The following is a 24,864-nucleotide window of genomic DNA, read 5'->3' on the forward strand; positions in this document are numbered from 1 at the left end:
AAAGTCGGGGCATTGACAGTGGCTCAGAGGCAGCGGGCAGCACCCAGCCCCCCCCGTGTGTGCCACCGGGATAGGGGCACATGGCCACGCTGCCCCCGTGTGTGCCACCGGAGCAGGGGGACATGGCCACGCTGCAGGTCGAAACGTGTTTGCTGGCGGAAGCGTCGCTGTGTTTGCAGAGAGATGACCCCCCCGCTGATAGTTCACATGCCGTGTTGTGCCGAGGAGTGGCTCAGTGTAAGTAAATGCAAATGGCCTTTTTCGAAACCATTAGGAAGTTATTTCACACGCCAGCCCTGTACGAATTCGCGTCTCGCCAGCTGCTCGGCAGACCTTCGGAGGAAGCGCCCATCTCAGTGTTTCCCCCCGGCTCCCCACAATCCTCCTGAAGCACATGTCGGTGCCAGCAGCCTGAGTTTCTCTGTGGCTTGGGTGGCCCAGTTCTAAACTAAAACCCGTGTCACTACCTGGCTGGTTGATCCTCACGCACAACAAATGATGATTAAGTCCTCGATGCTTAGAGTTTGGCGACTTCAGGCTCTCTGTGCAGAGTGGCTTCTTAGCCCTCCTTTCAGTGCAGACAAGTGTCGGCACCTGGCCGGCGTCCCTGCCCCCAGAGACGCAGCCTCGGTGCTCCGAAGTACCTCTGGCCAGAAAAACGTGTGAAGGCTGAGCGGGCAGCTGCAGGGGGCACTTTGGGGCTTTTCGCAAGATGCTTTGATGTGACCTTTCAACTTACTTCTAATTAAGTCAATAGATTTCCATGCACTGGGAATTAGGAGCTATGAAATGTAGGATTCAAGGGTGGCTGTCAACGTCCCCTCAGGAAACATTCACAGTCACAAAGTGGCGGGTGTTGTCTGTGTTTTGGACGCGGACCTGACAAACGGCCAGGTCCTGTGTCAACACTGAGACTTCGGTTTTTTAAGAAGGGACCATTTAAAAGAGGCATTTTAAAATGAAAATTAGCACGCGCGTCCATCGGCTGTCTCGCCATTTGTGTTTAGCCGCGGCTTCTGACATCTGTTTTCCTCTTGGCAGCTTTGCGTTGTCCGTGTTCCCAGGTACGGGAAGACGGGGAGGCGGCTCAGGATCTCAGGTGTAAACGCGCTGAGCGTCTGCGAGTCTCGTGTGCATCTCAGATCGGGGCGTGGGAGGGCGTCCCCGCCGCGGGCAACCCGGGGGCCGCGACCGGGTGTCGACGGGCGGGCCTGGGGCTGTCACCCTCCGTCTGCCGTCTCTCCTCTCTCTGTGCCGGGCCTCCCAGCTGCCCCTGCAGTGACAGGGGACGCGTCCCTTCCAGAAGCCGAGCTCGCAGGCGCCTGGGGCTTTCACGCCGGCCTCGGGCTGTTAGGGTCGGTTCGGAGGCCGTTTGAAGTTGGACTTCTGGGGACGCGTCCTGAGTCGCGGTCAGTTCTGCTTCCAAACCCCTTCTCAGCCCCGTCCTTGCCTCTGTGGCCTGAAGCGGTCATGTGCCCCTGGCCGGGTCTACGTTGGACATCACCGTGTGAGGGCCACTACCCACCGTCCTCCGTCCGACTCCTCACCCTTCGCTTTGCCAACCGCTCAGCCGTCTCCGGCACACGTGCCCGTGTGGCGTTCACCTGTGGGAGAAGTCGGAGCCGGACTGCGGTAAGCCTGCCGGACCAGGCTCTCTCCCCGCACGGGGCCGCTGCCTGGGGCCACTTCCCGCACGGGACAGGCTCCCGCCGGCGTGCCCACGCGTGCCGCGAGCCTCGCACGCTCTCGCTCCAGGGGACACGTGCTGTCGTGTGCACAGGGGGCAGCCTCGTTTGCCCCTTAAGATAAGAACATGCATTTTACTTCTGTCTAAGGCTGTGTTTGGGGGGCGCGGCTTCTGATCCATTTCCTCCCGCGGTCTCCTCTTCCTAAGAAAAGCTCTCGGGCCGGGGTCGGGCATCCACTGTCGGAGCAGCTGCTTGGCTTCAGGCGGGGACGTGCTCCGGGGCCCAGTGCCCTCGGGTGCCCTCAGTGTGCAGCCGGCAGCTCCGGAGCCCGGCCGGGCTTCCTCTTCCTGGCCACTTTATCCTGTTTAACGTGGTATATGTTTTGTGCTAGTCTTGTTTGAGTTTTTCTCATTGCTTTTATTGCTTAAAAACTCTGAAAAATGTGACATATTTCACTCTACACTGTGCGTGTTCTGTGGGGATGCGTCTCATTCGTCCCCAGAAATTCAGAAGGCATCTATTCTAGTATTTAAATTTGCTATTAAACAGTATATTGAAGTCTCTGTTTCTTGATTATTCACGTTCCAAACAAGGCCTGCCAAGAAGGTGAGCAAACATGATACTCACACTTTTAACTATAGCCAAACTTTTCCTTCTATCCAAGGAGAGTTTTTCTCTCATTTTTAAAACATTATTGAGAAAGAATTTTCACACCACACGGGACACGTATCTAAAGTGTACAACCCGGTGGTTTTTAGTGCACACGGCCACAGTCCGTCGTGGCACGTTTTCATCATGGAAGAGCAGCCCTGCCCTTTGAAGCCTCGCCCCCCTCAAGCCCCCTCCCCGCCAGTGCCCTGCGCCCGCGAATGCGCTCCGTGTCTCCGCAGAGGCCCCCGCGCTGGGCAGTTCACCTGCGTGGAGTCACGTGACGTGTGACCTTCGGGGGCTGGGTTTTTTTCACTTGGCGCAGTGTTTTCGAGATTGAGCTCCTTCATACTGTAGTGTGCATTGGAACTTCATTCCTTTAAAAATTAACATTTTTATGGTTCTGAATGTGGAAAAATGGACATGACATAAAGTCTCCTGTTCCGACCATTTGAAACGCACCGTTCAGCGGCAGCCGGCGGGTCAGTGCGCCGGGGCGGCCGCCAGCCCGCCAGCCCGTCTGCCTGTCTGCCCGTCCGCCCATCTGCCCGTCTGCCCGCCAGCCCGTCCACCCGTCCGCCCGTCCGCCCATCTGCCCGTCTGCCCACCAGCCCGTCCACCCGTCTGCCCGTCCGCCCGTCCGCGTCCCCACCCATCCGTCACCGTCACGTCACTGCCATGAACTTTACCAGTCACCAGTGTGTTTTCTCCTGAGACTTCGATCGGGCCAGGTCTCGTATCTGACAAGCCTTTTATCCATTCTGAGTAAATTTTGTCAGTGGACCGAGGTGAGGGCCCCGTGCATCCTCCGGGTGTCCGAGTGTCCAGCGCGGAGGCCGGGGGGCCTCCGCTTCTCCCACGCGGTGGTTTTGGCAACACTCGGACACTGGCCGGTCCCGAACGTGTGGCTTTACTCCTGGGTTCTCCGCTCAGGCCCGTCGATCCAGCCTCCAGCCGGCTCCGCCTGCGAGGGCACCCTGCCCTGTGGGGAGTCGTGAAATCCAGACGGGAGCCCTTCGCGCTGCCGGCCGTTCTCAAGGTCGTTTCGGCTCTTCTGGGTGATTCCACGTGAGCTTGGAGTCACTGTACCAATTTCTAGAAACAGTCAGTTGGGTTTCTGATGGGGACCACTCTGAGTCCGTGGGTCAGGTTGGGGGTTCGCGCCAGCTTGCCAGTGTTGAGTCTTCTGACCCATGCCCGGGGGGTGTCTTGTCATGGGCTTAGAGCTTTAATTTCTTTCAACAATGTCTTATGGTTTTCAGAGTATACGTTTTTCACTTTTGTTTAATTTCTTCCTAAATGTTTTATTCTTTTTTGATGCAATTGTAAATGGAATTGTTCTCTTAGTTAGATTTTTTAAATTTTCGCTTTCAAGTACATAAAATTACAATTGATTTTTTATATTGATCTCATATTCTTTAACCTTCTTGAACTCATTTGTTAGTTCTAACTGTTTTTAATTGATTTCTTAGAACCGTTTATATATAAGACCACGTCGTCAGCAAAGAGAGGTAGTTTGACTGCTTCCTCTCCACTCTGGACGCCTTGTATTTCCTTCCATTGCCCAAGTGCCCTGGCGAGGGCCTCTGGTGCCATGTCAAGTAGAGGTGGCAGAGACGGACTTCCTGGTCTCGTTCTTGGCCTTGTGGAGGTGGCCGTCCGACATGCACCATTCAGAACGATGTTGGCGGTCGGGTTTTGTAGATGTCCTTTACCAGTTTGAGGAATTTCCCTTCTATTCCTGGTTCATTGAGTGTTTTTTAATTCAAGAATTTATGATTTTTTTTTATATGCTGCTGGATTAGTTTCGCCAGTATTTTATTGAGAATCATTGCATCCATGTTCATAAAAAATGTTGATCCTTATCCTTCTTATGTCTTTGTCTGGTTTCAGTAAGAGGATAAACTGGCCTAATTAAATGAATTTGGAAGTGTTCCCTTCTCTTATGTCTTTTGGAAGAATTTGTGAAGAATTAGTACAGATCCTTCCTTAAATTTTTGGCGGAATTCAGTGGAGAAGCCATCTGGGTCTGAACTTTCCTTTGTGAATACTTTTTGATTATTTCTTTGTTGTCTCGTCGCAGAGTCATTCAGATCATCTGTTCCTTTGTCAGTTTTGGTAGTTCGTATCTTTCTAGGAATCTGTCCATTTCATCTAAGTTATCTAATTCGATGGCCTAGCGTTTATCGTATTCCTTTAGAAACACTTTTATTTCTGAAAGGTCTTTAGTAATGTCCCGATTCATTTCTGAGCCTAGTAATTTGAGCATTGCCATTTTTTCTTGGTCAGTCTAACTACAGATTTATCAATTTTGTTTCTCTTTTCATAGAACCAGCTTTTGGTTTCATTTACTTTTTTTTTGCTTTTATAGTCTTTGTTACATAAATTTCTGTTTAATCTTCATTTTTATTTTCTACTGTGCTTTAGGTTTCCTTTGCCCTTTTTCCGGTGTCTTAAGGGGGAAGGTTAGCTCATGCACCTGACGTCTTTCTTAAAACAGGCGTTAACAGCTATAGATGTCTCTCTAAGCACTGGTTTTGCTGCATTCACACATTTTGTTATGTGTGGCTTCATTTTCATTAATTTTGAAGTATTTCCGGAATTCCTCTTTGGTTCGTTCTTTTGGTTTGTCCCATTGGTTATTTAGGAGTGCATTAATTCCTACATGTCTGTGATTCTTTCTTCAATTTTTTCCCCTATTATCGATATCTAATTTCATTCCACTGTAATCAGAGAACATGGTTTGTTATTTCTCTCCTTTTTAAATTTGTCGAGTTTTGTTTTATGGCTTAGCACATAAGTCTGTTCTGTGGGATGTTTCCTGGGTACTTGACAAGATTGTATTTTCTGTTGCTACCTTTGGGTGGAATGTTCTAGATGTCTCTTAGGCCTCTTTGGTTTCTGGTGTTGTTCTACTTTGTTGGTTTTCTGTTTAGTCGTTCAACTCATTATTGAAAGTGAGGTATTGATCGATGTCTACAACTAGTAGTGTTGAATACATCCCTTTATTTGACATGCTTTTCTTTACGTATTTTAGTGTTCCGTTATTAATACCTATTTATAATTGTTATGCGTTTCTGCGAGATTAACCCTTTATCATCCTAAAAGACCCCTTTTGATCTATAGTGACAGTCGTCGTTTTAGAGTCCATGTCGTGTGGGCTCCGCATCTCCTCCCTCGCTCCCCGCGGCTGCTCTTTGCCTGGCATGGCTTTTGCTGCCCTTTCGTGCCTTCGAACCTCCAGCCGTCTCCCCTAGGAAGCATGGAGATGGGTCATATTTTGTAAAACTCTGTCCTGACAATCTGTGCCTCTGAATGGATCCCATTCAAAGTCATTTTGCTACGGCTGGATTCACGTCTGCCATTTCCCTTTCCATTTTCCTTGAGTCGTTCTCATTTCTTTTTTCCCCTCCTTCCTGCTTTTTTTTTTTTTTGGTGTTAATATTTCCTAATGGTGCGTTTTAGCTTATGTCACGGTTTTCCCACCGTGCGTGTTTGGCTGCTGCTTCTGCGTCTCGCCTTCCCGAGGTTTTTATTTTTCTTCGTTCCCTTCTCCCTCTTGCTTCAGCGTCGTCTCTGTGGATGTAGCTTCAGGTTTAGTTGTTTGTTTGTTCTTCTGTCAGGTGCTGTTCGGCCGCTCACGCGCGTCTTCGTCTTGGGCGTTTTCCATCCGGACTCCAGCATTTTCATTTTCCCATCATTTCCGACCCTTTCCTAGCGTCCTGTTGGCGCCGACGTCATGCCTCCCTCACTCCTTTGCTCGCGGTTTTCCATTAGTTCCGTGGCCATTGTGGAGCCTTTTTCTAAAAAATCTGGCAATCGGTGGTTCTCGCGGGCGGTTCCTTTTGCTGGCGTGCTTTCTGGTGCATGAGTCACACTGCGCTGTGTCTTTGCCTGTGCTATAAATTGAATCGAAGCGGCGTTTCAGTAACATCGTAGCGACTCAGTATTAGTGCGCTCCACCGCCCCCTTGCTGTTTGCCTACTGGTTTGTTTAGTGACTGGCCGGATTACTTCAGTGACATTTGCCTTGTGCCACCCCCCTACACACACACACACACACACGCACACACACACACGCACGCACTGTTAAATGCTGGGTGCGGCTTCCCCGGGGAGGCGCAGCTTTGGGCACCCCCGCGTCACCTGGGGCGACGGTGGGTTCCCAGGGTCCCCTTCGTCCCTTTCCCTGACAGCATCTAGCCGTTCACCTCCACTAGTTTCTAGCTGGTTGCTGCTCTTGGGGCATAAATGGTTCTGGTCAAATTTCGTCTCCTTTGAGGGGGTCGGTTCTGAGGCCCCCGTCGGATGTTGGGTCTGACTCCCAGGGGTTCCCCTGAGCTTCTCACTCTCCCGGTCAGCTCGGGGTTCATACTCGTCTCGTGATGCTGACGGTGCGTGGAGTCGGGGGTCGGCAGCGTGCTCGTCCGCGGCTGCCCCGAGGGGGGTGCTCGCCATGCACGTCCTCGCCAGCTTGTTATTTCCGATGTTTTCGATGACAGCCATTTTGACAGGTGTGAGGCGCCATCTCGTTGTGGCTTCGATTTGCCTTTCCCCAAGGACGAGTGACACTGAGCATCTTCTCATGGACCTGCTGGCCGTCCGTATGTCTTCTTTGGGAAGATGTCTGTTCAGGTCCTCTGCCTGTTTTTAAATCAGCTTTTTCGTCAGGGAAAAGGAAACCCTGCTGCACTGTTGGTGGGAATGTAAATTGGTACAGCCAGTAAGGAGGTTCCTCAAAAAAGTAAAAAATAGAACCACCATCTGATTCAGCGGCCTCGCTTCTGGGCACACGACCAAAGGAAATGACATCAGGGTCCTGAGAGAGGCACGTGGGTGTCTGCGCCGCCCACGTTAGTCACACCAGCCGAGGCGGGGGAGCAGCCTCGGTGCCCGTCGGCCCGTGACCGGCGAGTGGACAGAGAGCGCGAGGTGCACGTGTGCAAGAGGAGGGAACTCTGCCGTTTGTGACAACAGGGATGAACCCGGCCTAAGCGAAATGAGCCGGACGGAGAACGACAGACACCTGTGGTATCACTTCCGGGTGGAACCTGAGAAAGCGTTTGTCTCTGAAAGGTGCAGGGCGGCGGCTGCCAGGGCCCTGGGGGACGGGGAGGCGTAGGTCAAAGGCCCCGCCTTTCTGGTGTGCGGGGAGTAAGGTCTGGGGGCGTGATGTACGGCATGGTGACGATAGCTAATGACACCGTGTCGTGTGGCTGAAATTCGCTGAGCGGATCCCAAGCGTCGTCCCCACACACACGTGAGTTAACTCGTCATTTCACAATGTGTACAGTGTGTCAGGTCGGCATGCCACACTATGGATACATCATGACTTTATTTGTCGGATGTTCCTCTGAGCCTTGGACAGCTGTGTGGCGGGGCTTCCGGGCCCTCAGTGGCCAGGCCCTGCACTGCGGGGGTGATTCCCAGGCCGCGTGCAGTGTTTACGCGGACACGCGCCGTCTGCGAGCCGCGCACCCCGGATTCCGGCGGGCGTCTGGGAAGCTTCTGCCCGGGCCTGACCAGTGTATTCCCTGAGCTCGAAGAGCGGGTTGGAAGGATGGGAGCCACTTCCCGGCCGCCGGGTAGACCAGCGACCCGAGGCCGCATCCGAGGCAGCAGCTGCACTATTGCTGCCGCGGTTGGCCATGTGGGGGAGCGTGGGGGTCGGGCGGGGGTGCAGCGCAGGGGGCACGCAGGGTGGTGCGTGGGGAGCACGGGCCGAGCGCAGTGCCCAGCGGTGCCTCGGGACGAGCCCTGGTGGGCCCCCGCGGCGCTCTCCTGCCTCCTGGGCCCCCGTGCCCGGGGCCTCGTTCGCCTTGGAAGGCACCGTCCTCCCCCGAGAGCAGCCCCGTGGGCGCCGGCAGATGCTCGCTCTGACCCGGCCGTCCTCGGGCGCCGGGGCGTCGCCCTGTGCCTGTCCCGTCTTCGGTGCCGATGCTGGGGGGCCAGGCCTTTGAGAACCTGCCACTCAGCTCCTTCCGCCACCACCTCCCCGATCTCTCATTTCTCTGCTTGGCAAAGCTCCAGGCATGAGCTGGCTCCAGGGCGGCTCTCTCCCTTGGCCGCCCCGAGGTGCTGGCTGCGTGGCAGAAGCAGCCGACCGAGACGGAAGACGCAGCGCCCCCCGTGGGCGAGCTCCGAGCCTCGTGGCTGTCGTCTCTCTGCCCGAGCGCAGGCCTCTCCGTGTGTCCCCTCTGGCGGGCCCTGTGTCTGGGCCGTGCCTGTCGGCTGCTCCCAGCGGTCAGCACACTCTCTGATGTCGCACAGGAATCAGCCTCCTCAGGAACTCTGAGCTCGGGCGATGAGGAGTCGGCCGTCCTGCGAGCCGCCCGGCCTCTGCCAGCGTGGGGCGTCGCCCCAGTGGGCTGCAGGGCATTGACCGGGGAATTGGGTTCTTCGTGTTTCTCAGATCATTCTATTTTGGAAGCAGAATGGCGATCGGAACCATTCGATGCATCAGCAGGAACAAATTTGAAAGAACGCGCCGTTTCTTCCCCTCTCCTGTTTCATGGGTGACACACTCTCTGCCACTTAGATTTCCTGGAACGAGCCGTGAGACGCAGCAGAAACGCCCCCGTCCCCAGCCCCTCGCCTGGCTGAGCTCCTTCGGAAATGCCCCGGCCCCTCGTGTGCACATGACGGCGGCAGGCTTTACACAGGGACGGCGAGCACCGCGGCTTCCTGCCCGTTCTGGGCGCCCGGGTCACGACGTCAGAGCTCGGTTTACCCACACCTTCCTCTGTCATACCTGAAATGGGTCCTTCGTGGAGAAGGTAACAGACACTCCAAAGTATTTTGACCAAGAAACACCTACATCAGAATGTGTACGTATATGTGTGCACACAGGCGCACATGTGCACACACGTGTACGCACGTCCAAGTGTTTCTGTTGTGTAGTTAACCTAAGTATCAGTCAGGGGCAGCCAGAGAGACCGGGCAGTTTGCTTGTTCAGTTAGCGCGTTGCCAGAGATTCGTGCACAACCCCCCTAAGTGAGTGTTCTGTGCACGCCCCTCCTAAATGAGCATCTTCGTGCACACCCCTCCTAAGTGAGCATCTTTGTGCGCACCTTCCCCAAGCCAGCGCTTTGCGCCCCCCTCTCCCCCGCCAGTGAGTCTTGCTCTGGGCCTTGCTCTGCGTCCCTGGCTGGCGTCACCGCCAGTCGCTCCCATGGGGCCAGGTTGGGCCGTCAGCGTCCCCACATCCGTCCGTACAGGACGCGCGACCCCGAGCTGACGCCGAGCCGAGTTTTGCAGTGCACGCCGCCGCGGTCCGCTCACTGCTGTGGGCTTGCGGGTCAGCGCTGTGTGGTTGCTGCGTCCTTGGCTGATTCTGTGAGCCGTGGGTCCTGTGACCACAGGGTGGATTCAGTTCTCTTTTCTGTAGGAAGACGGGCTCCCTGCCGGGTGTCTGAGCAGGACCCTGTCACCCTGCTGGTGGCCCCGTCCCCTGCGGTAACTCTGCTCGCCTCGGGAGCGCAGGGCTGAGTCACACTGCGTGCCACGTGGGTGATAAAAAGACGCATTACCCTGTGCGCTGGAGCCCGGCCAGGGGACGGCAGTGACTGTCACCTGGTTTCCACCCCTTGGCTGCACAGAAATTGGAACGATGGTCCTTGGACACTCCAGCTCTGATAGAGACGGTTAAGGAACGCCGTCTGAGTGTAACCGCTAACAAGACGCAGCGCATGTGCCCCACGGCGGGTGGGTGTCAGCCTGCAGGACGTTGGAGGGTCTAGCGGGCAGACACCACGGTCAGTTGCCATGCTGAGTGTGTGACGTCTTTGACCAGGAAACTCTCTGCCTTGGGAATGGAATTTGGGAAACACGGTTCCGGCTGAAGGGAGAATCAGAAGCAGGGCTGTGGACCCCTCCCCGAGCCCCGGCGCTGCTCAGCCCGCTTCCGCGGCGAGCACAGCCCGGGCCCGCCCCGCCGCCACTGCCGGCACCTTCCTCGCCACCCCACGGACCGCTGGGTCCTGGAGCTGGCCACAGCTGCCCACCGCTGACCTCCCGCTCTGCTCTGGGTCTCCAGCAGCTCCCCTCGAGGCTCTGTCACCACGGGGTGGAGCGCGGTGCCCAGCGCAGCTCCCGTGTCTGCACCTGGGGGCGTCGCGGTCTGTGCCTGCCCCAGGCCCGCACATGGCCCGGCCACCCGCGTGCGTCCTGTTTCCTCCCTCGCCCAAGACGCGAGAGCACGGTGCCCTGTCTGCCGGGCGTGCTCCGCTCAGCTCTTCTCCCTGAAGGACCGTGACTCGTGCTGTGCCGGGGTGACCTCCGGCGGCCTCCTCCCCCCGCCCCCCGCCAGGCCAAGCACACCTTCCCGGGGGCACGTCCTTCCCCCTCCTGCTCATGCGGTCAGGCCTTGCGGGTCTGCAGGCCTGGCCCCCGCGCATGCTGCGGGGACGGGCTCGGGGTGCCGCCTGCCCTGCCGCTGTCCAGTAGCTGCTGCGGCTGTGCCCGGGCTCGGTGGTGAAGGCACCGAGCGGCCGCTCCTGTGACCTGGTGGTGCTCGCCGGGAGCGACCAGAAGAGACCCCTCGTTTGCGAGGGGCTGCGTTCCGGTTAGAGACGCGGTTTAGGGCACTACGGGAGGCAGTTGCTTTAGAAAGCTGTCGGTGGCCGAGACTGGTGTGGCCTGAGTCCGGGAGGCGCTCATGTGAGATGAGCTTGGAAAATGCATTTCGGGGGCAGAGAGGGCGGCGGGCCCGGTGGGGGCGGGGCGTCTGCAGGGCCGGCTCTGCGGAAGGTGCTCGTGCAGCCGGCAGAGCGGGGTGCAGGTGGGACAGAGCGCCAGGGACCGTCCCCGTTGTCCCCGCTGTTCTCCCGGGAGGCCAGGTGGCAGGTGGTGCTGGGGCTGGAGGCTGGAGCACACGGTTCTCGTCTCCTGCCCCAGATCCCTGCAGCCGTGGGCCGTGCAATGAAGCTCTCGTCTGTGCGGGTCCCCGGGGGCTCACAGGACTCTGTCCCCTCGCAGGTGTGGCGCCCCCCGGGACCGGGGGACGGCGGGGGCTGACCTGCCCCCCAGCAGGTGTGGGAGGCCAGGAGTGTCCAGTGCGAAGGGCACACAGGGTGCTCTACGGAAGGGCCGTGCTGCAGGATTCCCTCCGTGTCCCCGCTGCCGCAGGGGTTCCCGGACACGTCCCGGTGGGGACAGTCCCCACCACTGTGGCCAGAACTGCCAGAAAGTGTCATGGCGAGGTGGGCATGGCTGGGAGGGAGCCGAGGGGACACCCGAGTCCCTCCGCTGACCGTGCGTGCAGAGAACCGTGTGGCAGTGGGCATGCCACGGCGTCGTGTCAGAGTGTGTACGTGTGTCTGGGCAGGGAGCTGCCAGAGGCCGCCGCACACCCGCGAGCGTGGCCACCCTCGAAAGCCAGGACCCCGTGCGTCGCTGGCAAGGGCAGAAGCGGGTGCCCCGGCGCTGCGGGTGGGGGGTCCTCGGGACCAGGACAGCGACAGGCAGCTGGCAGCCCCCTGCCAGGCGGGACGCGGCCTGGATGTGCGCCGTGTTCTCCGCGTGCTCGTGAGATGCTGGGGGCTGGGCCACACGCTACATGTCACACTGTACACACACGCGACATATGCGCACATCACACATACGACACACAGACACCACACACGCCATACACACAACATACATTGTACATAGCACTATGCACACACTGTCTACACGCACGTGACATATACACACACCCCACACACTACGTGTGCACACTGTACACACCCAGGATACACCACGCAGTACACCCCACACCCCACACACAGCACACGCACCCGGTTATGAGTTTGGTGCCGTTTCCTGCAGATCCCCGACTGACACCTCTCCGCTCCCTGGGTGGGCGGGGCACCCCTGAGCAGGTGCTTGTGCCTGGGCCGTGCCAGGTGGCCACATGAGGTCGGGGGCTCAATCTTCTTACGTTGCAGATAAATGTGATGGGTTTTCATTAAATAAACAGAACCAAACACGCCGTTGTCTGCGGAGCAGAAGTCGGTGAAGTGTTTGGTGACGAGGCTGTCGGCCGAGCCAGCCCCGGCCCTGGGCGCGGGGTCACGGCTCGGGCCCGGAAGCCACAGGGGGACATCCTCGTAGGAGTTCAGCCCTTGCTGGGGACACCGTGGCCCCGTGTCCGCGCGGAGCTGGGTGCTGTCGGCCTGTGGGCTCGGGCATTCTGAGAGGCGAGCAGAGGGAGCACACTGTCCTTTCGCTGTGTCTTCGGTGAGGAGCGACCTTTCGCTGGCGCGTGTGGAAGCCTTCAAATAGCCCTAGCTACCTTTGTTTCCTCCTTGTTGAGTTGTGAGAGCTTTTCTCGTGTTTCGGCGACAGCCGTCCGCGGCGCCCTTTGTAAGCATTCCCCCAGCCGGCGGCTTGTCCTCGCCGGCTCTGGGCGGTGTCTTCTGCAGAGCACAACTTTGTAATTTCGTCCGAGTCCAGGTTATCGATTATTTCCTTCACGGATCGTGTCTTTGGCATCATACCTAAGAAGTCATTGCCGAACCCGAGGTCGTCCGGGGTTTTCTCCTGTGTCATCTTCAAGGAGTTCTGTGGTACTTTAGATTTCACACTTGGTCTGTGACCTGTTTGGAGTTCATGGTGGTGAGGAGTGTGAGACCCGAGGGGAGGACTTGTTTTCGCACGCGGATGCCCAGCGGCCTCAGCACCCCTGGTTGACGGGCAGGCTTCGCTCCTTGGCCGGGATCGGCGCCGGTGTTCGCGTGGGTCTCTTTCTGGACTCTCCGTTCCGTCCCATGGATCTACGTGATGATTCTTTCCCCCCTGCGACACCGTCTTGATCACTGCGGCTTAAATATTTTTGTAGCCCTTCATAAACATTTTAACATAAGGCGACTCTGGGTTGGGTTGGATTTACTTTGATTTTGTTCTAGCTCTTAACCCAGAATTTGCTTTTCTTTGGGTTTACGGGACATGTTTTGAGCAAAGAGGTAAAGACTATGAGTTTACAGATGTCTCTAAATCATGAGAAGGCTATAAAGACGCCCAGTAGAAGTACTTCAATTCCGAATAGAGGTCTCGGTCACTTAAAATCTTCGTCAGCACATTTCAGTGCTGCTCGCTCGCAGTTGTAAAGATCATTGTGCAGACACGCCACACATTATTCTATGAGTTACTTCTAACTTCATTTAATTGAAACACGTGCATATCATGAGAAGCGAAGGAGCTTTAAAAGGCTCGTGATAAAGAGCAAAGTCAGCGTTTCGCACCCCTCGCCCATCCTGCTGCCCGAAGGCCCCCGGGCTCTCGGCCCTGCCCTCCGCCTGCCCGCTGCGGTGGGTGGCGGGACCCTCTCTCCTGTAGTACCTCCCTCCCCCCACCCTGTGTGCTCTACATCACATCCCGATTTTGGGATAAGTCAAGAGTTAGTACTTATATCACATTAAATTTGTAGGGTTATGTCTCTTTTATGCAATGTTTTATTCATTGTTAATTGCTTTTTAAAAAAACAAGCCAGGATCATTCCCTAATGCCTTCAGCACATCTCTCTCTGTTCCGTACACCCAATGTCAGTCCTTTTGCTCTGGGGACACGTCCCTCCTGGCTCTCCCCACCCTTCCCCAGTTGGCCCGCGGCCCAGGCGCCGCTTGGGGACCCAGCGGCTGCCCCTTGGCACTTCCCGGAGATGTCCCGTGGGGCAGACTGCTCTGTGCTGGTCTCACAGTGTCTTCTTTTGCTGGTGGCTTATGTTCGGGGCCTTTCTTTTCTCCTAGTTTCCGAAGCACTGTTTCTGAATTTTCTGGCTTCCAGTCGCTTGTCCGTTGGCTGTGTTTGGGACCCTCTTTTGATTCTGAATTTTCACACTGACGTGAGGCTGGTCCTTTTGTATTGATTGTGCTGGGCGCTCAGTGGGCCTATCGGCTCAGAAATTGATGTCATTCAGACATGTGGGCTTGTGTTCGCTCAGCACTGTGTTCCCTTCTGTTTACGGGTTTTTCGTTCTGAACTTCCCTTGGTCAGATAGTGTATTCCAGGAATGGCCACATCATTTAATGTCGCCCCCTAACTCTGACTTTTTTTGTCTACTTTCCAGGATAGTTTCTTGAATTCATTTTGATTTTTTTTTTTTTTTTTGGTTTTCCTGGTTTTAATTTCCAAAAGCTCCTTCTTTTTCTGTGAGTTTTCTTTTCATAAGCTCAGAATCCTCTTCTTGGGCTGTAGATACACAATCCCCCTCTTGCTGAGACATTATCGTTATTCCAAAACGTCATCGCTCCCCGTGCTCTTTGTTTTTCCTTGTTCCTCGTTCGTTCCCCTCCTCTGCCCTGCCGGCCTGCACCTGCTGGCCTGCACCTGCACCTCGTTCGTTCCCCTCCTCTGCCCTGCCGGCCTGCACCCGCGGCAGCTGCTCGCCGTGGCCCCATCGCCGCGCAGGCCTTGCGTTGCGCCGCCGGTTCCCCGGCGTTGCGCGGTGTCCGGCCTGCGGCTGTCCTAGCGCCCGGCAGGGGGGCGCCACCACCCCGGCTTTGCAGACGAGAAACCGAGTCTCGCGCTCAGGCTCAGGTCGGGACGAGCTCTGCTGCACCCCGCTGCCTGTCTTGCTGTCTCTGGTCCTGGGAGTCTCAGATGGGCAGGGGGCCTTGGGGAGGGAGGGAACCTGAGGGCGGGGGGCAGGGGAGGAAGGAGCCTTTCCCGCACAGGGAGCGCACGGTGAGACAGCGCGTCACGTGGTGCGGGGCCGGCGCGGGTCCAGGGAGTCAGGGGCAGTCAAGGATGTCACCGCTCGCAGGGGCCGCCGTTTGAGTGACAGGGGCCAGCAGACGGGCGTCAGCCGGGAGGACGTGGCGATAACGGACCGCGGCGGTGACATGCCCCACCGCCCCCCGAAGGCCAGCATGCCCGGACTTCCGCCGGCACCGCGTCTGTGCCTACCCGGGGCTCTGGTCTCCACCCGCCTAATAGCAGTCATCGGTTAAACATCCACCACCTGGCATTTCACAGGCCCTGCTCGTGGAATTCCTGTGGAATTCACGAATGGGGCCCCAGAGCGCAGCAGTGGTGGGACAGCTCCAAGGCCAAGGCCGAGAGCTCAGAGCCGAAACCGCCCACCTGGCGGCGTACTGCAGCCCGCGGCGGAGGGGAGCCCGGGGCTCCCGGTAACGCGTGTTGAAGTCGGCGTCACACAGTCCCAGCGTCCAGGTCCAGGTGAGATCGAGCACGAGCGGCACGTGGGGCGGGAGCCGCGGAGCAGGGCGCGGCCGTCCTTCCATGGTGGCCTGGGCGGCCGCCCCCGGAGGGGACGAGCGCCCGCGTCATGGGAGCTCCAGCACCGAGTTACACGCGGGCGGCAGGAGCACTGCGAATTCCTTCATGGCCTCTCGCGTGCTCTTTCTTTTCGTTCCTATCAGGACATTTTTGTCCTTTGAGTTTTGGAAAGAGTTGTATGTCGATTGGGGCCAAAATTATTAAAAGGAAAAGATGTCATGGCGCTAGTCACCGCCCTTGGTGGCGCCTGGGTTTGGCTGTGGAACAAGCCAAGTGCAAATGACCTACAAACCGGTTCGCAAACGGTTCAGCAGAATGATCAGATGACCCCGCAGCCCTCCGATGCAGCTCCTCTGAATGAGGGACTAATACTAGTGACTTGTAATAAGCGGCAGGGTTAAGGATGACACCCAGGTCTCCCGCCTCGAGTTGCCGAGTTTTACCCTGTCTTGTGGGTTGAATCGCGACACCGAAAAGATAGGTTAGCATCTCATCCCGGTTCCTCAGTGTGACTCTATTTGGCAATGCCTTTGCAGATCTAACTACGTTAGGATGAGGTCACTGGGGTGGCTCTCATCCAGGATGACTAGTGCCTTACGAAGTCAGGGCAGTTTGGACCCAGGTGCCTATAGTTTTCTCCATCTGAAAATGGTTCAAGTATTTGACACCTGCACAACCCAAACTGGCAGCCGCTGCGCGTCTGAAACGCAGCCACTGCAACGGAGGGCCTGAACTTTAATTTTTCCTTGATTTTTATTTCGGTTTCTATAACCCCACGCGGCTGGCAGCGTCACTGCGAGTCCCCCACCCCCCACCGGGCCTGGGACAGGTAAACCCCGCCCAGGCCGGCCCCACCAGAGGAGCTGGGATTTACGTGAAACCTTGAAATCAGTATTTTAGGAATCGATGGTCAGTTGGAAGAATCCGGACAGATGACACAAAGCACGTAAATAGGGACAGTTTGTTGAAGCCCACGATGTTCGTGTTGGGGTCACGCATGCGCGCCCAGGCCTATGTGGGTGCTCTCGGGTCACGGGGGCGCGCTCGAGGCTATGTGGGCGCGCTTAGGGTCACACGGGCGCGCTCGGGGCTACGTAGGCGCGCTCGGGGTCACGCGCGCGCGCAGGGGGCTACGTGGGTGCGCTCGGGGTCACGCGCGCGCGCAGGGGGCTACGTGTGCGCGCTCGGGGTCACGCGTGCGCGCAGGGGGCTACGTGGGCGCGCTCGGGGTCCCGTGCGCGCGCAGGGGGCTACGTGGGTGCGCTCGGGGTCACGCGTGCGCGCAGGGGGCTACGTGGGCGCGCTCGGGGTCACGCGTGCGCGCAGGGGGCTACGTGGGTGCGCTCGGGGTCACGCGTGCGCGCAGGGGGCTACGTGGGCGCGCTCGGGGTCACGCGTGCGCGCAGGGGGCTACGTGGGCGCGCTCGGTGTCACTCGTGCGTGCTCAAGTTCACACGGGCGTGCTCAGGGCTAAGTGGGCGCGCTCGGGGTCCCATGGACGAGCCCTGAAGGAAGACTGGGGCCCGGTTGGGGGCCTTCTGCTTGCCCAGCGCCGGTGGCACGCGGCGCCACGTCTGCCGGCCCCTGTCTGCTCAGCGCGCCGCGGAGAGGCAGGCGGAATGGATGGATTTCTGAAGGCGCCGTTTTCCTTCACGTCTTCCTGGAGACGCCCAGAGAGCAGGACGTGAGCCAGCTGGAGTCCTGCCTCCATGCCCCACTGGCCGGGCCACGGTGTGGCTTCCCTTGCATTTCGGAGGCCACGCCCATCTCAGATGGAACATAGGTGTCACCTGTGACCACCGCAGGTGCCAACAGGTACGAGTGTCTCTTCTGAGCGCTGGTGGTCGGCCCCGAGGACGCCAGCGCGGATGTTCTCTGATTCTGCCGGGACCCTGCTTTCCTGCAGGACCCCGTGGGCGCCCCTCGGCGCGTTCAGCACAGACCGGGGCCAGCGGGCAGGACCGTGGATGGAGCCGCGGCCGGCCTCCGGAAGCTGGAATGAGGGGTTCACCGGGAGGCACCGTGCCTCCGAGCTCGCGGAGGGAGCCGCGCCGGAGCGGTCCAGTGTCGGAGGCGCACCTACCCACGCGCAGGTGCGTCGGGCCAGCTGTTTTGTGTCTGGCAGCGGCGGCACTGGCACGTGGCCTTCAGCCGCAGGACCGGGGGGACTGTTGTGGTCACTTGTGTTTTCACCCTCCAGGCAGGTCATGCAATGTGCAGCATTTCCCCAGCTTGCAGGATCGGCGGTGTCTTTGGGGGGAGAGTCTTTGCTTGGTGTTGACCTGTGAGGCTCTTTGGAAAGTGTTGGAAAAGGCACATTGGCTGTGGATGAGGAGCGCAGTCACAAGGAACCCGGGATTGTGACTGCGTGAGTGAGTGTGCATATGTGCCCGTGTGAGTGCGTGTGTGCTCGCGTGTGTGTGACATTACACTACTGGACGCCAAGCGCCAGGGGCAGCTGAGCGAGGGAAGTGACTCCCTCAGCAAGTGCTGGGTCTCCGTCTGGCTGGCTGAAGGGGGAGAACCGTGATGCCCTGTGCGCAGGCACAGCCGGGAGGTGGCGCTGTCCTCCTCATCACCACCGTTAGTGCTCAGTTTCTGATTGTTGCCGGGGTTGTTCTGTGTCCAAACGAACCGGCAACTCCCTGAAGGTAGGAAACATGCTTTTGGAAGCGACTTCCACACTTTGCACAGCGCCGACGGGGAACTGGTTTCACTGGGGCTTTATTTCCTGCAGTCTGTTCAGTGTGGGAAATCGGTGCTACCCCCCTTGGCCTGGAGTGACCACGCTTGGGTGGGAATTCTTCTTTCTTAACAAAGAGAGGGAGCAGGGGCGTAGGAGAGAAGGGGTCACCCCTGGAGGAGAGCCCTACAGTTATCAGCACCTGCCCCATTCGCAGCTGCGCGGGGCCTTGGCCGAGGGCGGGTGCGTCCTCCCCCTGCCCCACTGGGGAAGCTGCTCGGGGAGAAGGGGCACGTGTTCTTGGCCGAGGACTTTGGGATGGTGGCAGCTTCATCTGTGGGGTGTTTGAGATGGAAATCAGCTTTTACTCTAATTGAGTTTAGGGAAGCGAGATCATAAATCTTCCCCTCTCGGCCTGTGCTCCGCAGCTGCCTGACGTCGCTGATTTTCTGGGGAAAGCCATTTCCTGTTATGCCCACCTTCCCTTCACTCATCAAATAAGTTCCCTCCTTCACCTTTTACTCCCGCACTGTGAGTGTAAACATAGCCTTTTCTCTCACATTTTTCTCTGTGACTCATTCGTGGTAAAAGCATCTCTGCTTGGATCCTGGGAGACAGACCCAGGGTGCTCTCCCGCATGCCTCCATTTTCAGGCCCTAATTGCATCTCATATTTTAAAAGCCATCACAAAAATTGGTGGGCCCATTTGCCTTATTGTGGGAGCCTCTGGAGTGTGGCTTTCACGACACTCTGGGGACCCTTAGGGCCGGTGCGGGGCAGGCTGCGTCCGCACTCCAGGGCGGCACAGGTGATTAGCACACTTACCCGATTAACCTTTCTGATGAAAAATGAAGGTCGTCACAATTTTCCAGTGCCGCTTAGTTCGTTAGACTGTTCCGGGCATGATTTTGTGCAGCGCGGGGTGACCTTATCAGAAACACTAGCACAGTTACCGTGATGCCTCTCTCTACCTGAGCGTAACCACGTGTGTTTTATTTGTTTTGAAACAGGTCCTGCCTGGCATTCTGCAAAAGCATTGCTGCATCTTACCAGACAGGAATACAGGTAAATACATTCTGTTTTTCCGATTTGAGATTATAGGTTTTACATCAGTGGGAAAACGGAGAACTATGATTGCATGATGTAGGTGTCTCAGGTGTTCAGTTGTTTGATGCAGGATTATGTAGTGACTCAAGTCAACAGTAGATTACTCAGTTCTACAGTGAGTTATAATCTGAGTTTAGAGACCTGATTTTATTTGATAAAGGAAATAGATTTCGATGATTGTTTTCTGGGATTTTTGAAGGAAACGGGTTGTTTTTATAAGGTTGACTATATTAGTTTCAAAGTTGTTTTTTGGTTGATTGTAGTTCTCTATAAAGGAAAAGCACCATTCCCTGCCAGCCTGGAATGTGTTTGAAGTCTGTTTGCCGTCATGGTAGGACCTGGCCTGATTTTGTATCTTAACACCCTCAGGGCCTCAGTGAATAAAGCAGAGGACAGATGTCTCATAGCAGGAGACAGTGTGATGTGTGAGTTCTCACTGTAGGTCACACGTATGTGGCTGGAGGTTGTAGTGAGGTGGTTCGCACTACTTTTAAGGAAACAGTGGAGTGTGTGCCGTTGGTTGTGTGCTGAGCAGGCGCTGCGTCAGACTCCTGCAGCTGCGTGGCCACCTGCCCCTCTCCACGCTGGAGGCCCTTTCTCTTGTTTCACTTGAATTTCAGAGGAGTTGGGAGAGGAGTATCAAAGCCTCTAGCCAGAGGGAACTTAACACCATGGGCTGGCATGTCCTCTGACCTGCTCACAGTGCTGGTGAGGTGTCCCGGACACCCTGATCTCACAGAGAGGGGCCGTTGTCAGTGACAGGAGGCTGGCCCTGAACCCCAGTGGTAAGGGATCCTGAACATTCAAGACACGCTGGACTTCTTGATTGGAGTTTGAAGACAGTTCTAATATTCGCTAAAAACAATTCTTTAATACCAGGAAGGTATTTTATTGTAAAAAACATTCCATACTATAGATAGAGCTTTATAAAAATGTAAATTTGTTTCATCTTTGATGAAGATGGTTATTTATCGGGTTTGAAAAAAATGTTCCTAAGCACAGCCTGAGAGGCAGGTCCAGGCAGGTTTGGAGCATCCGCCCGGCGTCTGAGAAGGTCTCACTGTCTGCAGCCACGGCCACGCAGCAGGAGCAGCATTAGGATGCAGAGCCTGTGTCTCGAGTCCGGGGAGAGCGCCAAGTGCTGACGGGGGGCGGCTTCTGAAGAAGGGCTCGCTTTCTCCCGACCAGCGCGGTTTCGTGGCCGAACAGGTGTCAGGCGGCCCGGCGATCATGCTGGGAACACACTGTTCTGCGGGCGGGAGCGGGGCTCGTGGACAGGAATGTGGGGGACAGATGCACAGACAGTTAAGAGAAGAAGATGCTGCTCCCGGGAGGTGCCGCGGGTGCTGGCGCATCACCCCGGGCTCCCTGCGGGACCCGCCACGGTGCCACCTGCTGCAGTGTCCTTCGTGCGCACAGCTTGGCAAGTACGTGAGAAGCTGGATCCGCGGCACGGTGGCAAATCGCTTTTCTTCTCGTGTGCCAGGTCTGAGGGGCGCGTCTTTCTGGGGTGGTGGGCAGTTGCCTGGCATGTGGTCAGGCCTTACACACACAGGGCTCCCCGGGCGGGATCAGCGTTGTATCTCACTGGCTGGCGGGCCCCTCAGCACCGGGGACGTGGTAGATGGTCAGTAAAAGCTTTTAAGTTGGACTGAGGTGCATGTGGATCGGGTGACTGGTGTCCTGGTGCTGGGGCAGTGGCATGGGAAGAAGCATAACGGATGGGGACAGTGTCTCGGGGGTGGCTGAGGGCCTGCAGTCTGTGAGAGGCCGCCCGTCAGCCTGCTGTGCGCGGGCAGGAACGGCTGGCCAGGGACCAGGCTCGTCCAAACGAGCAGCTCCTTCCAAGGGGATCAGCTGGATGAGCGTTCCCGAAGCCGACGGCTGGCGCTGTCCCTGCCGCGTCGCATGTGACAGTCCCCAGTGCACGTGGAGCACAGCATCAGCCACCGCGGTGACGGCAGGCAGGTGACGAGAGCCTGAGCATGTGCGCGTTCGGAAGCGGCCTTCCTGAGGACGGCCCCCTGGCTTTCAGTTCGGGGTGGCGTGTGGCAGTGTTTCACGGGGCTCGGGGCTCGTTCGTGGGCACACCATCCCTGCCAGCCGTGGTGACACTCAGTGAGCTGTCCCCAGGAGCCCCGCGGTGGCCCCGTAGTGTAGCCGGACGCCTCTGCAGGGAGCAGCCCTGTGCTCAGGGCCGGTGGGGGTGCTGGTGCCAGCCGGGCGGAGGTGTCGGCACACGGACCTGCAGGGACGTTTCGGGACACTGCCGGCCTGTTCCAGACCGTTCTTGCTTATTAAATTGGGACCCTGAGCATGGCAGCTAGGTGACAAGTTGTAACCGCGTGGAGGATGATGGCACAGAGGCACGTGGGGGCGGCGGTGGCCGGGGAGCCGTGGGCGTGTTTGGACGTTTGCGCCCGCGAAGGACTCGCCCCTGGCTTTGTGAACTCTGCTTTCTCTGTCCTGCGTGTCAGATCAGTGGGGCCGAGGGACGCTCGGGAGGCGGCGGCTTCCCTTCCCTCCTGGGTCAGGCACCACCCTTGGGTCTGAGCGTTAACCATGCCTTCGTTTCCTGCTTCTGATCCTGGGACATCGGGGGCTTCAGGGACCTGGAGGGACTGCGCCTCCCGGGCTAGCCTGTCCTGGGGTGGAAGTGACTGGTCTAACAGTGCAGACGGACAAACCCAGACTCCGCCCCTGCCCCTCCTCTGTGGGTTCTCACTGTCCCCCTGCCCTAGTCACCCGGGCAAATACCAGACACCTGGGACAGCCCTGTGCCCACAGCCGCTGCACCCACATGGGCCAGTCCTATGCCTGCCCCCTTCCTTCCGAGGAATCCAGTGAGCGCCCTGTGCACATCCCCGACCCGAGATGCTTCCCCGAGCGCCCCCAGAGGGTGGCGGGCCTCCCGTCTGTGGGAGTCCATGAGTGTGAATTCCCTGTCGCAACGGTCATTTCTGTGTCCACGTGTTTTACCTGATGAAACGAACCCAGGCTCCCTGAAATCAAGGGAACCTTCCCCTGACGTGCCCCAGCTCCTGGAGGCCCAGGTGGGCCCCGGTGGGCTCCGCTGCTCCTCGGAGAGCAGGCCTGGTGCAGGGAGCCGGCAGGTGGGGAGCGGCGCGCGGTGCAGCTGCGGTGGAGGCGGGAGCTGGGCGCAATGGTTCTGCCCCGTGGGGGAGAGCGCGGGTGCGGCCCCAGGGCTCGGGCCAGAGCCGCCGGAGGGCCCTCTCCGGCAGGCACCGGAAGCTCCGAACATGGGCGCAGGGTGCGGATGCGCCCCTGTGGGGGCCCAGAGCGCGCTCTTGGGAAGCAGCGTCTGCCATCGAGTCATGCGGGCAGGTGGCGTGGTGAAGCCGCAGGGACAGACTAGGGACTCTGCTGGAGACGCGGCGTGACTCCGGGCTGGGGACCCTCAGGGCAGGTGTCAGAACGTCAGAATCAGTTGATCGATCTACTGAGCGGTGGTGGTAAAGCTAAAGCCAGTGAGGACAGGGCCCCGCTGGGTCCCCGCCTGGGGGAGCACACCGTCTCAGCAGACGCGCGATCGTGGCAGACTCGTGTTGACGACAGATGGTGTGGACGTGGCGGAGTCTTGCCGAAGCTTCTGCAGCGAGTGCGTTCGTCCTCGGCCATGTCGCCCGAGTGCCTAGTTGGCCCTGGCCCCAGCACTTGGTGCAGGGAATGTCGAGAAGACGTTCTGGTCCCCAAGGCCCTTAACGTCCCCCTGGTGCATCAAGTGGACACGTGAAGGACTTTGCGAGCAGGGCACAAGTGTGGCTGCATCGGGACTGGATTTAATCGAGTGGGTGGTTTCGAGGGACTTTGGAAAGCCCTCCAGGGGTGTCCCGTGCCCACAGAACACACGTAACCACCCTGAGCCTTGAGCTACTGTTGTCACGGAAGTGCGCGCTCTCAGCAGAGGCACTCTGGGGACCTGCGCAGCGATGGTGGGCTGGGAGAACACTGCAGGCTGTCGGCGAATGCTTTGGGGGGTGCTCGCTCCCCACAGGCGGGGAGCAGCAGAGGCGTACGGAGACTTAAGTTTAGGGTTTGGAGTTACTGGTTCTCTCTTGACAGTTCGAGAGATTACAGCCAGGAGTCTCCCCCAAAAAAGACGGTGAGCAAAGTCAGACTGGGCTTGGAGAGTTAAATGTCAAGACAGCACACAAAGGGCGAGGGCATGGGGGGAGGGGACAGGTGGCAGTCAGGCTCATGAGATGCCTCTGTGACACATTCAGGTATATCAGCATAACGCAGGAAAATGCCATAGAGAGGGTGATGGTCAGTTTCCAACACTGAGTCATGAAGAAGCAGAAGATCTGAATGGACCGATCACCAGTGAGGTGTCAGACAGCGATCAGAACCTCCCCACAAGCAAAAGCCCAGGACGAGACGGCTTCACTGGTGAGTTCCATCAGACGTGCAAAGAGGAATTAATACCAGTCCCTCTCAAGCTCTTCCTGAGAATGGAAGAGGAGGGAGCATGTCCAGTCTCATCCGATGGGGCCAGCACTGCCCCGACACCAGAACCGGGCAAGGGCACTGCTGATCCACGTAGACGCAGAAGTCAACACGGTGTTAGCGCACCGAACCCAGCAATACCTAAAAACATCTAATGGTCGCGCGTCACAGTCAGGCGGATTGTCCTGGGGTGCAAGGCTGGTTCATTATCTGCAAATCCGTGTGATGCACCATGTTCGCAAAATGAAGGATAAAAATCAGATTTGAATAGATGCAGAAAAAAATGCAACACACTTCAACATCCATTTATGATAAAAGCTCTGAGCAAAATGGATATAAAGGGAGCATATCTCAACATGGTAAAGGCCACATACATCAAACGCACAGCTGACGTCAAACAGGGAAGAGCTGGAAGCTGGCGCCCTCAGATCAGGAACAAGACAGAGATGCCCACGTTCACCGTTTCTATTCAACACGGCATTGAAGTCTGAGCCGCAGCAATCAGACAAGAAAAATAAATAAAAAACATCCAAATTGGAAAGGAAAAAAAGTATCACTGTTTTCAGGTGATGTGATATCATATGTAGAGAACACTAAAGGCTCCACCAAAAAACTACTGGAATAAATGAATTCGGTAAAGTTTCAGGACACAAAATCAATATTAAAAGACCTGTTGCATTTCTAATAAATTGTCAGAAAGAGAAATTTAAGAAAACAATCCCAATTTGATAAGAGAGTAGTTCTCAGGCTCTAACCGCAGATGTGCACACACATACACACACACATGCGCATACACACAATGCTAACTATGTGAGATGGTCATGTTAATTAGTTTGTAGAAAATGTTTTACTATACATATATCAAGTACCTTAAATATATGTAATTTTTATTTTAAAAATGAAAAAGATTTTAAAATAAAAAGAAAATCTTATTTAAGATTGTATCAAAAAGAATAAAACACCTAGGAATAAATGTAGCCAAGGAGGTATAAGACTTGTGCACTTGAAAATTATGAGACATTGATGAAAAATTAGAGAAGACACAAAGGGAAT

General features: G+C 56.9%; 1 protein-coding gene across 4 annotated transcripts in view; it reads left to right on the plus strand.

Moving 5' to 3' along the window:
* The window catches only part of DLGAP2 (DLG associated protein 2), a 228,210-nt gene that overhangs the window by 47,271 nt on the left and 156,075 nt on the right, over window positions 1-24,864 (plus strand). For 3 of the 4 annotated variants that reach the window (XM_036228968.1, XM_036228967.1, XM_036228966.1), the window contains exon 3: window positions 19,248-19,302. In XM_036228968.1, coding sequence (XP_036084861.1) covers window positions 19,248-19,302 — 55 coding nt within the window. Of the gene's footprint in view, window positions 1-9,092; window positions 9,112-19,247; window positions 19,303-24,864 lie in introns of those variants that run through there. The other variant, XM_036228970.1, reaches the window with a different exon arrangement.

The sequence above is a fragment of the Rousettus aegyptiacus genome, unplaced genomic scaffold, assembly GCF_014176215.1.
Source record: "Rousettus aegyptiacus isolate mRouAeg1 unplaced genomic scaffold, mRouAeg1.p scaffold_m13_p_11, whole genome shotgun sequence".
NCBI lineage: Eukaryota > Metazoa > Chordata > Mammalia > Chiroptera > Pteropodidae > Rousettus > Rousettus aegyptiacus.